We start from the raw sequence: 18,213 nt of genomic DNA, 5'->3' as shown, positions 1-18,213 counted from the left end.
CGCTTATAACCGAAAGCCGTTGTGCTGGACACCAAACGACACCTGTTCCTATGACGATGCCATCCCACTCCGCCGGTTCCAATGAGGATGCCATCCCACATCATCCGGTCCAATGACCATGCCATCCCACGCTACCCATTCCAATGATGATGCCATCCCACTCCAGCAGTTCCAATGAGGATGCCATCCCACGTCACCCGTTCCGATGACGATGCCATCCGATGTTGCTCATTCCAATGACAGATGCTATTCTATTACATCATTTTTATGAAACTATATTTGTCATAGATAGTTGATCCCAAGAACTGCCATTTACAACTGCAAGCAGCGATTTCTATGTGGGCGCTTAAAAATCTGTGAGCCGTGAGGAATAAAGTTTGACAAGTATGACATCGTAGTTCAAATGGTTTTGACAGCCATATTGTATCGAAGGAAATCATTGAAAAATATTTTTCTCTTCAACCGCTTAATTGATCGATGCGAAACTTCCTGTATATGATCGACCAGCCATGTGGAATATAGTTTGAAAATGTAAACGTCATTGGTCACTTGATATGGCAGCCATGTTGGATTGAAGGTAAAACCTTTAAACATCTTAATCTCAAACTGCTGCACCAAAGGATACAAAAGTTTACGTACTTCATGCACTAACCATGTGGATAAAAGTTTGATAACTAAAACGTCATCGGTCACGTGCTCTGACAGCCATTTTAGATTGAAGATAAAACATTAAAATGTATTTTCTCTGAAACCACTTAACCAATGAAGTTTTAGTTATCAAGTTTTTATCCCCATCGGTATTCGATTATATACTTAAAGTTAAGTTTCGCATCGATTGGTTGAGCAGTTTGACAGAATATTGAAAAAAAAATTTTTTCGCTTAAATACTATATCAGTTTATCACTAGATTTAATAAAGCTAGATCACGTCACCTAAGACGTTTTGGTTATCAACCTTTATTTAGCAGGGTTAGTCAATCATATATATGAAGTTTCACAATGATCTGTGAAATGGTTTTAGAAGAGATTTTAAAGGATTTTGTTTTCAATCTAATATGGTTGCTTGACCACATGACTTATTAGGTCATAAATTTAAAACTTGACTCAAACTGGTAAATCAATCACATATATAAAGTTTCGCATTGATCGGAAAATATTTGTTTTTCTATCCAATATGGCTGCCATACCACTTCACCGATGTCACCACACTATATGCTGCAAGGTTATATCCATAAGGTATCACTGCGATATCGCATCAAAATAACTATTTAAAGATTTTCCTTCATTCCAATATGGCTGCCAGACTTGACCGATGACGTTTTAGTTATCAAACCTTAATCCTCATGGGTATTGGATGACACACTTAAAGTTTCACGTCAATTGGTTGGGAGGTTTGAGAGGTGATTTTTAAAGGTTTTGGATTAAAATCCAATATGGCTACCAAACCACATCACAGACATCATAGTTATCAAACTTTTTTCCACATGGGTAGTCGATCATACATGTAACGTTTCACATCGATCTGGTCAACCATATTGGAGATGATTTAAAGTTTTTAATATTTTTTTCAAAACAAATATGGCTGCTATACCAATTTAATTATCTCGACAAATTTCTAAGATCCCACAAAAAAAAAAAATTGTATTGATCCGATAAGGTTATCGATGCACCAAATTATGTCAACATTAGGGCACCGATGACATCACCGTTATCAAATGTTGTTCCCCTTGGTGAGTTCCTGATGTGTCAAATTTCCAATTTTTAAAATTTGGCTGTTTCAGATGCCCAAAGTTTTTCCTTTAATCCAACATGGCTGCCATACCACATCACCTATGACCTCAGATTTATCATTAACTAGAAGGGCACTCTGACGTCACAACATAGACCAATATGCCTACGCCCACTTTATTACATCACGACACATACTTGCACCAAGTTTGATTTTAGTCCATTCAGCTGTTCTCAAGTACCACTGCCAAAATCAAATAAGTTCATCTTTGCATCATAATATACCTTTTTTTTTTTTTTTCCTTTCTTTTTTGATCAGATACAGGAAGAAAAAAAAAATCACACTTAGCCCCTCTCAGGAATTTGATTCCTGTTTATAAAATTGGAGATGAATTAATCTTCAATGCATTTCTACTTATTCACACATACATACGCATGCATATACTTACACTAACATTTGGGGTCTGCCGAGCAGGCACGTAAGACATCGGCCATGATAAAGCTCGCAGTGTTAAGTGTGGAAAGTTCTGAGGAGATTGCGGCTGGCTCAATAGCGCAGTGAGCTGTTGACGCGTTATCAATGGAGGGTTATCAATGGAGGTCCGTGGTTCGAGCCCCGCATTGTCAGAATTTTTTCACACTTAGCCCCTCGCAGGAATTTGATTCCTGTTTATATATATATATATATATATATATATATATATATATATATATATATATATATATATATATATATATATATATATATACACAGTCACGTGAAAAAGTAAGTACACCCCATGTAAAGTTTTGACTTTTTCACAATATTTCAACATACAGCTATTTGATCTTCATTTCAACAATATTGATAGATATAGGTGATATAATATAACAAATATCATGAAACATTTACATTCTGTAGTCCATTGTATAATTTAAATAAACATAAATGCAAATGTCACATGTGGAAAAAGTAAGTACACCCCTACATTTATCACTACTTCAAATACCTAAAATTAGAATCAGGTGCACCAGCTCAGGTGCAAATGATTAGAACATCGTTAGAGAGGATCTTGGAGGAACCTGTCTTATTTAAACCTCAGACATTTAGTTTGGTTTGCTCTTTGTTGTTGAAGTGTGCGGCATCACCATGCCTAGATCAAAAGAGCTCTCTGACAGAAGGTCTTCAGACAGACGCCTTCTCTGAGGCCTTCAGACAGAAGGTTATAGATGCCTACGAGTCTGGGAAGGGATTTAAAAAGATCTCCAAACAATTTGAAATCAATCATTCGACTGTCCGGAAGATCATCTACAAGTGCAGAAGATTCCAAACAACTGCCAACTTGTTCAGGCCAGGCCGCCCCAGCAAGTTCAGCCCGAGTGCAGACCGCAAGATGCTGAAAGAAGTCTCTAAGAACCCCAGAATGTCATCACGGGACCTACAGGTAGCTCTTGCCACTGTTGATGTCAAAGTGCACGAGTCTACCATAAGAAAGAGGCTGCACAAATTTGATCTACATGGGAGGTGTGCCAGGAGGAAACCTTTGCTGTCCAGAAAGAACATCAGGGCAAGACTAAAGTTTGCCAATGAACACCTAGGCAAAGACCAGCACTTCTGGAACAATGTGCTCTGGACAGATGGATGAGTCAAAGGTAGAGCTATTTGGCCACAGTACCAGAAGACATGTTTGGCGAAAACCAAAGACAGCATTTGACCACAAGAACCTGATACCAACTGTAAAGCATGGTGGTGGGAATATTATGGTTTGGGGCAGCTTTGCTGCCTCAGGGCCTGGGCAGCTCATCATAGAATCCACTATGAATTATTCATTGTACCAGAGGGTGCTTGAGGATAATGTGAGGCCATCTGTCGGAAAGTTGAACCTCAACCGAAGGTGGACCTTGCAACATGACAATGACCCTAAACACACCAGTAAATCCACCAAGGAATGGCTGAAAAGAAAGAAATTGGGGGTTCTGGAATGGCCAAGTCAAAGCCCGGATCTAAATCCCATCGAGATGTTGTGGGGGGATTTGAAACGAACTGTGCATGCAAGAAACCCCTCAAACATGGCCCAGCTGAAAGAATTCTGCATGGAGGAGTGGGCAAAAATTTCTCCCAGTCGATGTCAGAGACTGGTAGACAATTATAAGAAACGCCTACTTGAGGTTGTTTCTGCCAAAGGGGGCAAGACCACCTATTAGAGCCAGGGGTGTACTTACTTTTTCCACATGCGAAATTTGCGTTTATGTTTATTTAAATTATACAATGGACTACAAAATGTAAATGTTTCATGATATTTGTTATATTATATCACCTTTATCTATCAATATTGTTGAAATGAAGATCAAATAGCTGTATGTTGAAATATGTTGAAAAAGTCAAAACTTTACATGGGTTGTACTTACTTTTTCACATGACTGTATATATACACCAGGCCTGGGGATTTCAGATCTCATCGGTAACCACTTTTCGGTTCCATGCCCAAACCTAATGGGAAACGATTTTTTTTCCTTTAGAATTTGTAAAGCAAAACATTTCTAATTAAAAATTAAAAATGTAATCCCCAATAATAAGTCCTGTCATTTACATGTATGCAATGTAATTAATGCATGTTCATTATTGAGGTTGATGTTTATTATCAAAGAGCAAATTCTGTCAATTTGATTGTGTATACCCTTATGAAATAAAGTTTTTTTAAATTATTTTAAGTTATATGATGATTCTCCATTTTTTTTAGAACTGACTTTCACAATATTTTCTGTCTCATGAGTTGTAACGCAAGACGACAACGGACACCGCTAATGCTTCAGCTATTATGTAAACTAACAACAAATCGACTCCCCCCCCCTCCCCTCATTCGGTCTGCACAATTTGAGAAGCCCTCCGCGTCTAGCACAGCACTGTACTTACTACTACTGTACATACTAGTTGATTCTCCCTTATTATTAGGTTTATGATACTCACAGCTTTTCAGAATTTCTCCACCATAGAATTAGAGAGAAACAAATCAAAACAAAATACTTATTTCAAGTCAAAGTGAACAGTTTCATAACATAGTACAACTTCCATAAGTTTCGGTGTAACAACTTAAAGGTCATAGGACAATAAATGGATTGTATTGAAAACTGTGCGATGTTCCACAAGTCCCATGTCCATATAATACATCGGAACAACGTGAAAAAGTTCGTATTTAAAATCGTGTCCTATAAACTTATGCCCCGGCGCGATGCCTCCTTCCGTATGTCTGTGTAATGAGTAGCACATACTTTGCAGCGAAGCAATGTGACCAAGCCTTCCCCATCGCATTCCGCTTCAAAATCGTCGCTTAATAACCATTTTCGTAATGATTTTAAGGCGACATTTTCGGGATTTTTCGCTTAGCAACGGATGCCATTTTGAAAAGGAAGTCTGTGATTTAGACCGATGCGCATGTCCGTTAAAGCGGAAGTCATATCGCGAACCTGAATGTGGGAAACTACATGCTATCTGCTTTGCCGGCCTAATTTTGTTGGAAATAAAACTCAACTTCTAAAATAGTTAGCTGAAAATCACACGTGAAGGTAAATACTACATCTGTTTGCCTTACACTGCCTTTCTGCGATGGGAAACGTACTTTCGGTTCCGTGTTTTTGCTATCACGTTACCGACACGCCACCGGTAACGATCGTTTCCATGAAATCCGCAGGCCTGTACACACACTTATACCAAGTTTGGTGAAAATCCCATCACCAGTTCACAAGTTAGCTCGGTAACAGAATTTTTTTTTTACTTAACGGGACCTTTGATCTCTTGACCCCAATATCTAATCAGTTCATCTTTACATCATTATACATACTTGTACCAAGTTTAATTTAGATCCATTCAGCCGTTCTTAAGTTATCATGGAAACGAAATGACGGACGGACGGGTAGTCGGACAGACATGAAAACAATGCCTCCACCGACGAATCCATGGGGCGGCACCATTTTGAAACTTTTGTGTCAATTGCTTGGGAGGTTGCAGAGAAAACAAATTTAAAAGTGAATAAAGGCAAAAACAAGACCGAATGTCTAACAGTGGCATAGCCAGGCTTGTAAAATATTATAAACCACAAACACATATGATTAGCTTTTTAAACAGTCGCTGATGCTGTTTGTAACATTAAACAAAGAAATTTGGAGGAATCCAGACATCCGTGAGGTCAGTTTTACTTGCAGAACTGAGGGAAGATCTACTGTAATCTAGATTAGACCCCACAAGGGTTGGGTACGTACCGTTTTGTTTGAAGAGGCATAACGCCTATGCTTTCGATATTTGATGGTCATTTTAACAATCAGTTTGTTTGTGTCTCACACTGAATGAAAAACGTAAAGGTAGAGCATGGCGATTGTGATATATGACAGGTTCGACGATATGTTCGGCATGAACGGCATATAAATCAAAATGACGGTGTGTGGAGAGTCAGCCGCCAGCCGCCGTACCACAGTAATTACGTCAGACATGATCACATCACCCTGTCATGTGACCATATCCTCAGTTCTGATTGGTATGTTCTGATTGGTATATGTTTGAGGGGACATACATACAAACATACATACAGACAGACAAACACTGTTCTAGATGGCTTTGCCCTATGGGCTACGCTGTAAAAAAATATCTATATAATCCATACAAAAACAACAGGGTAACCTCATAAATACAAAATAAAATATATTCATCTACCAGCAGCAGATCCTCTGATAAACTAACCGAGACACTGCAGCCGCTGCCACTGCTGCCACCACCACCACCACCACCACCACCTCCACCTCCACCTCCACCACCACTACTACTACCACCACCAGTGATACTGCCTCCACTTCCAGGACCACCGCTACCACCTCCGCCAGCACCGCCAGCTTGTGCGAGAGCCAAGCGAGCGTGACCACGCCGAATTCGCCGCTCCACATCGGTCATTATGATCTGCAGGTAGCGAAGGAACTCCTGCTCGTATCCCATGCGCAAGCATCGGCCGCTTTTTTGATAACTGTACACAAGAAAAACAAATAATCAAAGACTTAACCCACAGTGGAGAACACCTCAAATCAAAGCATGCAGGGAGTTGCACTTTTGCCTCATTCACAGCACGTGCATCGACTAAACTGACCGTTTTACTGGGCCCTTTCCTATGATTAGAAGGCAGGAAGTTATGTGTTATTTATTTCTAAGTAGACGAGTGGATACTTACCATCAATAAATCTACGATGTCAAATGTCATTGCACATGGCAAATCAAACTTGCGTTTTTGTGGCCTTTTTTTTTGAAAGCTAATTCCTCATCTGATTGATTTGTTAAGATGGCATACACATTTCTATTTGTGCTATCATACTATCATAAAGCCTTGTGTTGGCTTAGCGGTTAGGGTGCCAGCTTGGGATCCTAGGATCCTGGGTTCGAATCCCGGTCGATCGCTGAATTAACGCCAGGGGGGTTGATTCAGCCTGTCATCCTTCTGAGGTCGGCAAATTGAGTACCAGTTCACTGGTAATTCCCTGTGTCACAAGAGGTGACTAACAGGGTTGGTGGCAGGAAGGGCATCCGGCCGTAAAACATTGCTTCAAAAAGTGGACCACGGTGCCCAAAAAAGGCCAACCCCCGCTCTGCGGGGGAAAATGGCCTCTAAAGGCGGTTCCTATCATATTATTACTGTCATATTGTGCTATCATACACATTTGACTGGTTATATTTCAAAGAATAAAAAAGAAAAGAAAAAAAACTCAAATGACACTCGGTAGAGCGGGAAACCTCCACCAGGCTGAATAATTTACGTTTTGTATCCTGCTGATGGGCCAGATCTGGATTCGTACCTGAACCAAAATCGAATCCACTTGTTCTTGTCGATTAACCAGCTCGTCCACCTCGTTTTGTCATAACTCGACCATAACTTTTTGAAACATCATGCTATATATCGCTTTTGGCCCAATCACTCAATGGTGAAAAATCACTTAAAAAATAAAAATAAAAAAAAAAAAAACTTATCTGGATCCGCATTCAGATCTTCACCAAAATCGAATCAATTCTTCCTTGGCACTCACCCAACCTGTCCACCAAGTTTCGTCCGAATCTGTCCACAACTTTGATATATCATTTTCACAAACAGGGGTGAAAACAACCTCCATCCACCTTAAGAAAATGAAAGATAATTAAATGGCAGAGATAATTAAATGTGATGTGTGTGTGTGTGCGTGTGTCATTGGTTGTCATCTCCATAATTTGGGTTTTAGAAGGTGGAACGAAATGTCCACTCCCACTTCGGTGAAGGATTGCTATTCATGGGCTAAGTTGTGAAGTTTAGTTGTTCTCAGAGTTTTGTTTCAAGGGCTCTTTTCAGCATCGTCACTGAGGCCCGTACAGCCTCCAACTGTAGTTTGTTTGTGGTAATGTTCCCAAGGATGGTTTTTAAGATATATGTATGGTTCTTCTTTATCATTCCCATTGCCCCAATTATCACTGGTACAATTTTGGAACTCTTCAGCTTCCAGGATATTTTCACTTCATTCTTGAGGTCTTGGTATTTGGTGATTTTCGTGAATTTTTTTTTTTTTTTGTATCCTGAATCGAGGCTCGTGAAAGAGCTAACATTTACTTCACAAACAAATCAACCAGACAAACAAAATATATAAAAAGAGCGAGGGATTTCTGCGTTGTTTAGACCAAAAATCGCTGGGTCTCAATCAGCAATGCTGTCTTTTCCTTTTTTGTTCCTGAGTACAATGTCCGGTCGCGATGCTTTGTTTTCTATGTTCACGATTGCTTTTCGCTCATGATTCCATGACTTTTCTGGAACTGGGATATTAAGACTTCTGCAGATGTGTCAGTGGATTACTCGACATACTTTGTTGTGCCTTTGTGTGTACAACTGCTCTGGCATAAGTTTTTTTACATCCTGAAAGGAGGTGGCTCGTACTTTCTGTTTCTACCTTGCAGAACCTACACTTGTCCGATTCACTCAGTCCCACCATTTTCTTAAAGCCATTGGTGTGGTAGTGCCCTTGGTCTTGAGCATTTATAATGATTAGTTCTCCATCCAAGTCGAGATGACCTCTTGTTAGCCATTCCAAAGAGCCTTCTTTGTCTACTCCCAATATGTCCAACTATTTTTTTTATACCTTCCTGCCCTATCGTTTTCCTAGTTGTCAGTGTATATCTGTTGATATTTTGTTTTATATTTTCTTTATTCTTTTTTGCAATTGTTGGAGCTGCACTCATTGTCGATTTGGTCTTGCGTGACATCTTCCATTCGCACCTGTCTTTGGAAATGTTTTGCTAGGTGGATTAGGAATACCTTCTCTGGTTTGTTGTCTTCGTGTTTGCTTACAAATTGGATTCGGTAGTCTGTTACACTTTTAAATGTATTCTGTCAATCCTACAGTTATCATTCTGTGCACTTGGTTGAGCTCCATTAGGGGGGCTACCTCCTCGTCTCGGCAGATACATTCTCGGAATGCATTGATTTTCGTAGAACATTTTGTGGATGGTGAGGAGTTTCCTTGTTTGATATCCATTTTAATTTCTAATTGTAGCCAGTTTATTATTCCGCAGCTGTACTGGAATACTGCTATTGCTAGTTGGTTTATGGCTTTGATTTTATTCCTTGGAGAAGGGTATGTTTGCAAGATCAGCCTCATTCTCCGCAGGTATTCTTTGGTAATTGTTTTTGCATTTGTTTGTGACCAATCTCTTGAGTGCTTTGTTGGTTCTCCCAATCAACATTTTTGTCCGTCGGTCTTTTTTCTATCTTGTATAGTTGTGGTCTTTTCCTGAATGGTGTCACTCTCATCGTCACTCTCATCTCCATTATTTTGTTTGCCAACTCTTCTTCCAGTCTTCGCTGGTCCTCATCATCCTTTTCCTTCACTGCCTTCACCTCTCTATTCCCCTCCTTCCTTCTGCCGGTTATCATTCATTAGCCTGGTGTTGGGCTAGCGGCTAGGGTGCCAGCTTAGGATCCAAGGATCCTGGGTTCGAATCCCGGTCGATCGCTGAATTAACGCCAAGGGGGTTGACTTAGCCTGTCATCCTTCCGAGGTCGGCTAATTGAGTACCAGTTCACTGGTAATTCCCTGCTTGTCGTAAAAAGGCGACAAAAAGGGTTGGCGGCAGGAAGGGCATCCGGCCGTAAAACATTGCTTCAAAAAGGGGACCAAAAAACAACAACAACCACGGTCCCCAAAAAAGGCCAACCCCCACTTTGCGGGGAAAAATGGCCTCTAAAGGTGGGGGTTTTTTTTTCTTCTCGTTTTCATCCCCTCCAACTGTGTAGGTGTTTTCACTTGGTCCGCGACTGGAAAGCAGGTCTGTTCCCCCTCCACATTATGGTGGTTCTGTGTCTCATCTCGCTGTCACCGCCAGGTCCCCAGTGATGCTTCGCATTCCAAACCCTTGCTTCGTCACGCAGCCGCCCCTCCCCACAATCCATTGTGGCTCATTTGCCACCATCCCTTTGTCCACCCCCTGACGAGCACTCAGCACCCACCCTACTCATATCTTCTGTGTGTGTCCCAGCCTTCGCTACTATTGTGTGTGTGTGTGTGTGTGTATAAAAGAGAGATAGAATTGTGAGGAACAGAAATGAAAAAACGAGGTGTGTGTGTGTGTGTGTGTGTGTGTGTGTGTGTGTGTGTGTGTGTGTGTGTGTGTGTGTGTGTGTGTGTGTGTGTGTGTGTGTGTTTTTATAAAGGATCGAAACCTCGAGGAAGAACGGTGCCCAGCTGATGATCCATGCAGTCGGGAAACTGGTCAATTGCTTACAAGTTAAGGTTCTTGCTTTAAATGGAGAAACTATGTTTGAGGTTTGCAATTTAAATAAAGTTGAATGTGGGATGTTGTGAAATTAACATCATTTACAACAATCCTTTAAATTATTTATATTTAAGTTTAGGAACAACCGATACTGTACAATTAATTAAGTGTGTGTGCGTGCGTGCGTGTGTGTGCGTGTGTGTGTAAAAGAGAGAGATAGAATTGTGAGGAACAGAAATGAAAAAACGAGATGTGTGTGTGTGTGTGTGTCACTGCTTGCTCATTGGCAAAGGACCAGTACGAGCACCAAGGCAGCAGTGCTCAGCTCTATCATCTGTCTCTTCCCTCTACCTGCATTTCTTATTCATTGCCATTTGCTTTACCGAAAATCTTACCATCGAAAATCTTCTAGTGTGAATCAAGTGTGCGACGGTCTCCGACAAAATATTGTACAATATCCATCGCCACAACGTTGTTGCGCTATGTCGGTGAACATCGGCTCGTGTGCGGCGGTCTTTTGGGATGGAGGAAATCTACATTTCTGTGTTCATAAGATGCAGATGGCCTTCATATGCATCACTTCATGTACCATTTACAACTGAAATGTAAGCACGTTTCCTACAAGTTAACTCCCCCATGGTACTTTTACATTGATAATACTTACTTCTTCTTAAGATTTTCATCATGGATTTTGTCACAGGGCCCTGGAAAATGCAGCACAACCACAATAAATACTACGTAAGCAACAACCATAAATATTACATACATACCCAGCCACAATCAATATTACATACCATTACCCAACCACAAATCAATATTACATACATACCCAACAACAAATCAATATTACACTACATGGCCAAAAGTATGTGGGCACCCCTTCTAATTGGTGGATTCGGCCTTTTCAGCCACACCGATTGCTGACAGGTGTGTGAGTGTATATATATATATATATATATATATATATATATATATATATATATATATATATATATATATATATATATATATATATATATATATATATATATATATATACATATATACATATATATATATTGTTGCGGATATGGGATTTGGCCTCCATCCATATCCGCTTGTAAATATTCCCCTATTTCCCCAATACTCCCCAACTATCCCCAATCCCCCATTCCCTAGTCCCATTGTCTGTAAACAACACTCTGTAGAACCGACCTTCCCCTTTTTCCCCCATTAAATGTCGTGCCCAGGTTCACCGCATCTCACGTAGACAACTATAGGACATCTTGCTAGTTATTCTTAGTCTATGTCAGTTAAGGACTCGTTTCCATTAATTCTGACTCTTCGTTGCACCAGAATGTGATTGTATGGCACCAGTAGTGAGTTTAGGACCTCCCCATACCTCCTCCCATCTTCCTCATGAAACTACAACAACAACAACAACTACAACAACAGCGCGCGGGGAGTGTGCGTCCTCACTCCGGCTTGGTTAGCCGCCATTGCCCATGTGCTCCGACGGGGTTACCACGAAGGGGCTGACTGTCAGCTCCTCGTCAAGGGCGGAGCCCGGTAACCCCCCCGCACCCAATAAGAAGCGGCGGGCCGATTCCATCTGGGGCGGAGCTAACGAGCCGAGGGCGTGTCACTCCCCGCTGGATATACGCAGCCACTTACCGGAGGTGACGTGAGATGCGCCCCCAGCTTGGAAAGAGAAGTCGCCACCTCCGAGCGCTGAGAGACCTCCCTGCATCTTTTGGACCGCGCTTTATCCTGTCCCTGAGCCAAGGTGCACCTTGTGCTATCCATCGACTACCTGCCCTTCCTTGCCATCAATCCCTGTGTGAGTCAGTCTTGTCCTGTTTATCTGTGGTCTGTCAGGGCTACTATAAGACCGTGATTAAGTGCCCACCTTCCTATGCTGTACCTCTTGTCAGTGTAATCTAAACGTTCTGCATACAAATATTATAACCTCCTCCGGAGGTCTTGAGAACTGTACCCCTGGTGTCGTGTCATTTAACCCAGCCGTTGTGTCCTTTCCTTAATTGATTTAGCATAGCGCGATTTGGCCAACGTTCGAGTGGAATCGGGTAAACTGTGCAGACGCGGTCATACCAAACCGCTCGGTAAACTAACATCCAAAACCGCGTCTGTAACAATATATATATATATATATATATATATATATATATATATATATATATATATATATACAGTGGAACCTTGACTTGTGAGTTTAATTCGTTCCGTGACCGAGCTCGTAACTCAAATTGCTCGTATCTCAAATCAAATTTCCCCATTGAAATGCATTGAAATGCTGTTAATCCGTTCCAGCCCGCCAAAAACCACACCAATTTTTTTTTAAATATACAGTATATATAAAAATATCTCGCGCTTTATATTTCACCTGTATGCAGCATACAAGTTGGCAGGATGGCCTGGACTGGAGGTACGCACACTTGACTCTAAAGTCTAAACTGTCCAGCCTGGGTTTGAATCCCGACCCAGCTATAACCTGTCATGGGTGAATCACAGGCAGGGTGATTCATCAATGTGTGTACCGCTAAACTGGGCGCCCCGTTTGCGTCCCATTAGTTGTTGGATGTTAAGGATCTCACCGTGTTTTCCACAAAGAGAAGGCGAGCTATCGCCGGCACTCTGAACAAGTTGTGGCCTGGCATGGCATGAACATGAAAACATGAACATGAACATGAAATGTTCGACATGAACATGAAATTTTCCGAAATAACCAAAATGCGAAAACTAAAATGCATCGCTATACGACAGAGATACGTACTGTACTTGAACGGCAAGATAACCACGTGACCAGAACCTACCTGGCGGCGTAAACTCGAAATGACCAAAATGCGAAAACTAAAATGCATCGCTATACGACAGAGATACGTACTGTACTTGAACGGCAAGATAACCACGTGACCAGAACCTACCTCGCGGCGTAAACTCGAAATAACCAAAATGCGAAAACTAAAATGCATCGCTATACGACAGAGATACGTACTGTACTTGAACGGCAAGATAACCACGTGACCAGAACCTACCTGGCGGCGTAAACTCGAAATAACCAAAATGCGAAAACTAAAATGCATCGCTATACGACAGAGATACGTACTGTACTTGAATGGCAAGATAACCACGTGACCAGAACCCACCTGGCGGCGTGAACTCGAAATAACCAAAATGCGAAAAAAAAAATGCAGCGCTATACGACAGAGATACGTACTGTACTTGAACGGCAAGATAACCACGTGACCAGAACCTACCTGGCGGCGTAAACTCGAAATAACCAAAATGCGAAAAAAAAAATGCAGCGCTATACGACAGAGATACGTACTTGAACGGCAAGATAACCACGTGACCGGGTGGCGAAAGCTCGTAACTCGGATCTCGGCTCGCATCTCAAAGCAATAAACTGCCGGAGCGACGGCTCGTATCTCGAAAAACTCGTAAGTTGGGGCACTCGTAAGTCAAGGTTCCACTGTATATATATATACAGTATATATATATATATATATATATATATATATATATATATTGTTACGGATTCGGGGGTCGGCGCTCCCCTTACCAAGGGGGGGTTAATCCCCTTGTCTTTTAAGCTGGCCGTTCCCCCAACCCTAGAAGGTATAACGCTCTTTCCGGCCGGGAGTAGCCAGGGTGATTGGTCAATAAAGTCCCAAATACCTGAATGCTGAGTCCAAACCGTGACAATATATCTATATTATAATAGCCGTAGATGATTCTGTCTGTCTGTCTGTCTATCTGTTGGGTGTCTGTCCGGGGTGTGGCTTACTCGGTTTGCAGAGTAGCTCCACCCATAGCTCCACCCATTCTGGGAGTGGCTATAAACAAATATCCACCATTTTATTAACTCGCATAGCTTTGAGTCCTGTTTTGTAGGCCCGTGGTGTCTTGCTCTCCCCCAGTTTTATTTCAAATCAAATTCGATAAATCATTTCATTTTTCACAGTCGCTAACATAGTTTTAGACTCGGTTGAAAAAAAACGGGAAGAAAATCCGATGAAAGTTGCCGTTTATAGAACGAAATGAATTCTCAAAGGCCTGTAACTTCAAGGCCATTGAGTCTCTCTCACGCCTTTATCTCCAATCTAACTCACCATATGATTTCATTTTTATAGATGGTTTTACTTTTAGACTCGGTGTCAGCAATAATTGAGAACAATCCACACACGCGGGAAAATGCAGAGATATATTTTTTAAAATCGCGTCATGGTGTATCATACACCGCCCAACATGACACCGACGGCAATGTGTCGATATCTATTTTAAATTCGATATATCATTTCATTTTTCACAGTCGCTAACATAGTTTTAGACTCGGTTGAAAAAAAACGAGAAGAAAATCCGATGAAAGTTGCCGTTTATAGAACGAAATGAATTCTCAAATGCCTGTAACTTCAAGGCCATTGAGTCTCTCTCACGCCTTTATCTCCAATCTAACTCACCATATGATTTCATTTTTATCGATGGTTTTAGAGTCGGTGTCAGCAATAATTGAGAACATTCCACACACGCGGGAAAATGCAGATATATTTTTTAAAATCGCGTCATGGTGTATCATACACCGCCTAACATGACACCGACGGCAACGTGTCGATACATATTAAAAATTCGATATATCATTTCATTTTTCACAGTCGCTAACATAGTTTTCGACTCGGTTGAAAAAAAACGGGAAGGAAATCCAATGAAAGTTGCCGTTTATAGAACGAAATGAATTCTCAAACGCCTGTAACTTCAACTTCAAGGCCATTGAGTCTCTCTCACGCCTTTATCTCCAATCTAACTCACCATATGATTTCATTTTTATCGATGGTTTTGGACTCGGTGTCAGCAATAATTGAGAACATTCCACACACGCAGGAAAATGCAGAGATATATTTTTAAAAATCGCATCATGGTGTATCATACACCGCCCAACATGACACCGACGGCAACGTGTCGATATATATTAAAAATTCGCTTTTGCTTTTCCGTTAAGATATATTACTTTTTCGTTTGATGACAGTCGTCACAAAAACGTCAACAATGATGCCGACATATATTTCTTCGTTTTTATTTAATTCAACATTATTAGCCGGAAGTAAAATATGTTTCAGGAAATTACCGAGAGATATTTCTTCGTTTTTTAAAATTAGTTATGTGCGAATACACTTTAAATAGGTTTATTTGAAATCTTTAATTTTCCACAATATAATTTACTTGCCATTTATCATTTGATGATTACGAGACAAATTCCTCTTGAGGATCGTGACAATTCATGCGCTGCGTGGAAACTTCTATTTCCAAAATGAATGAGACGATCGATGAAGAACGCAGACTTGAACAGGATGCAGCAAGAAAACGAATGAGACGGGCGAACGAGTCCATCGACGAACGTCAATGCAAACTTGCGGGGTCACCCGTGGGAATCCCACGGGCATGGATGTGTGTGACATTTCGACATATTGAGTTAGATGCTGCACATTCATTTTTACAAAATGGTTACTGGCAAGTCATCAGATCCAGAAATGGTGTAAAAACCACCGTTTAGAGGCCATTTTTCCCCGCAAAGCGGGGGTTGGCCTTTTCGGGGACCGTGGTAGTTGTTGTTTTTTTGTCCCCTTTTTGAAGCAATGTTTTACGGCCGGATGCCCTTCCTGACGCCAACCCTTTTTGCCGCCTTCAACGACAAACAGGGAATTACCAGTGAACTGGTACTCAATTAGCCGACCTCGGAAGGATGACAGGCTGAGTCAACCCCCCTGGCATTAATTCGGCGATCGACCGAGATTCGAACCCAGGATCCTAAGCCGGCACCCTAGCCGCTAGCCCAACACCAGAAATGGTGTCATGAACACAATTTATTTACGCACAAGCACAACAGCAAGACGGGCCGATTTCCGATTCCGACGGGCCGACGGGCGAGACGGGCCGATTTCCGATTCCGACGGGCCGATTTGGAGCAAGAAAAAGAACGAGACGGGAGAAAAAGGAGAGAAACGAGACGGGGAAAGCCGATTGGAGAGGCGAGTGAGGCGCGATTGGAGAGGAGTGTGAGGCGCGATTGGAGAGGAGTGTGAGGCACGATTGGAGAGGAGTGTGAGGCGTGATTGGAGAGGAGTGTGAGGCACGATTGGAGAGGAGTGATTGGAGGGGAGTGTGAGGCACGATTGGAGAGGAGTGTGAGGCACGATTGGAGAGGAGTGTGAGGTGCGATTGGAGAGGAGTGTGAGGCGCGATTGGAGAGGAGTGTGAGGCGCGATTGGAGAGGCGTGTGAAGGATTGCAGAGGAGAGGAGTGTGAGGGATTGGAGAGGTGAGGGATTGGAAAGGAGAGGGATGTGAGGGTTTGGAGAGGAGAGGAGTGCTAGGTGGAGAGAGGAGAGTGTCAGGTGGAGACAGGAGAGTGTCAGGTGGAGACAGGAGAGTGTCAGGTGGAGAGGAGTGAGGGGTCACATATTATGTGAAATAACTAAATTCACACCATTTCTGGATCTGATGACTTGCCAGTAACCATTTTGTAAAAATGAATGTGCAGCATATAACTCAATATGTCGAAATGTCACACACATCCATGCCCGTGGGATTCCCACGGGTGACCCCGCTAGTATATATATAATCAAGCACACAGCCATGCAATCTCCATAGACAAACAATGGCAGTAGAATGGGCTGCACTGAAGCTAGTAACTTTCAACGTGGTACCGTCATAGGATGCCACCTTTCCCACAAGTCAGTTCGTCAAATTTCTGCCCTGCTCGAGCAGCCTCGGTCAACTGTAAGTGCTGTTATTGTGAAGAAGTGCAAATATCTAGGAGCAACAACAGCTCAGCCACGAAGTGGTAGGCCACACAAGCTCACAGAAGGGGACGCCGAGTGCTGAAGTGCGTAAAAAATCCTCTTTCCTCGGTTGCCACACTCACTGCCAAGTTCCAAACTGCCTCTGGAAGCAACGTCAGCACAACAACTGTTCGTCAGGACTTTCATGAAATCGGTTTCCATGGCCGAGCAGCCGCACACCCGCCTAAGATCACCATGCACAATACCAAGCATCGGCTGGAGTGGTGTAAAGCTCGCCGCCATTTGACTCTGGAACAGTTGAAACGCATTCTCGAGAGCGATGAATCACACTTCACCATCTGGCAGTCCGACGGACGAATATGGGTTTGGCAAACGCCAGGAGAACGCTTCCTGCCCAAATGCATAGTGCCAACTGTAAAGTTTGGTGGAGGAGGAATAATTGTCTGGGGCTGTTTTTCATGGTTCCGGCTAGGCCCCTAAGTTCCAGTGAAGGGAAATCTTAACGCTGCAGCATACAATGACATTCTAGATGATTGTGTGCTTCCAACTTTGTGGCAACAGTTTGGGGAAGACCCTTTCCTGTTTCAGCATTACAATGCCCCCATGCACAAAGCGAAGTCCATACAGAAATGGTTTGTCGAGATCGGTGTGGAAGAACTTGACTCGCCTGCATAGAGCCCTGACCTCAACCCCATCAAACACCTTTGGGATGAATTGGAACGCCGACTGTGAGCCAGGCCAAATCACCCAACATCAGTGCCCGACCTACCTCACTATTATGGCATATCAATGCTCTTGTGGCTGAATGGAAGCAAATCTCTGCAGCAATGTTCCAACATCTCGTGGAAAGCCTTCCCAGAAGAGTGGAGGCTGTTGTAGCAGCAAAGGGGGGGGGGGGGGGGGGCAACTCAATATTAATCAAAATGATTTTGGAATGAGATGTTCGA

The 18,213-nt window shown here is 42.2% G+C and overlaps 1 protein-coding gene across 1 annotated transcript in view; it reads right to left on the bottom strand.

The window, feature by feature from the left end:
* Positions 1-18,213, bottom strand: part of LOC137426551 (uncharacterized) — a 28,613-nt gene that overhangs the window by 7,664 nt on the left and 2,736 nt on the right. The window contains exons 3-4 of the mRNA XM_068115171.2: positions 11,135-11,174; positions 6,439-6,715 (exon numbers count right to left, since the gene is read on the bottom strand). Coding sequence (XP_067971272.2) covers positions 6,439-6,715; positions 11,135-11,174 — 317 coding nt within the window. The remainder of the gene's footprint in view (positions 1-6,438; positions 6,716-11,134; positions 11,175-18,213) is intronic.

This window comes from Myxine glutinosa, chromosome 5 (assembly GCF_964187855.1).
Source record: "Myxine glutinosa chromosome 5, kmMyxGlut1.1, whole genome shotgun sequence".
Taxonomy (NCBI): Eukaryota; Metazoa; Chordata; class Myxini; order Myxiniformes; family Myxinidae; genus Myxine; species Myxine glutinosa.
Note: the sequence above shows the minus strand (reverse complement) of the source record. Positions and strands in the feature narration are given on the sequence as shown.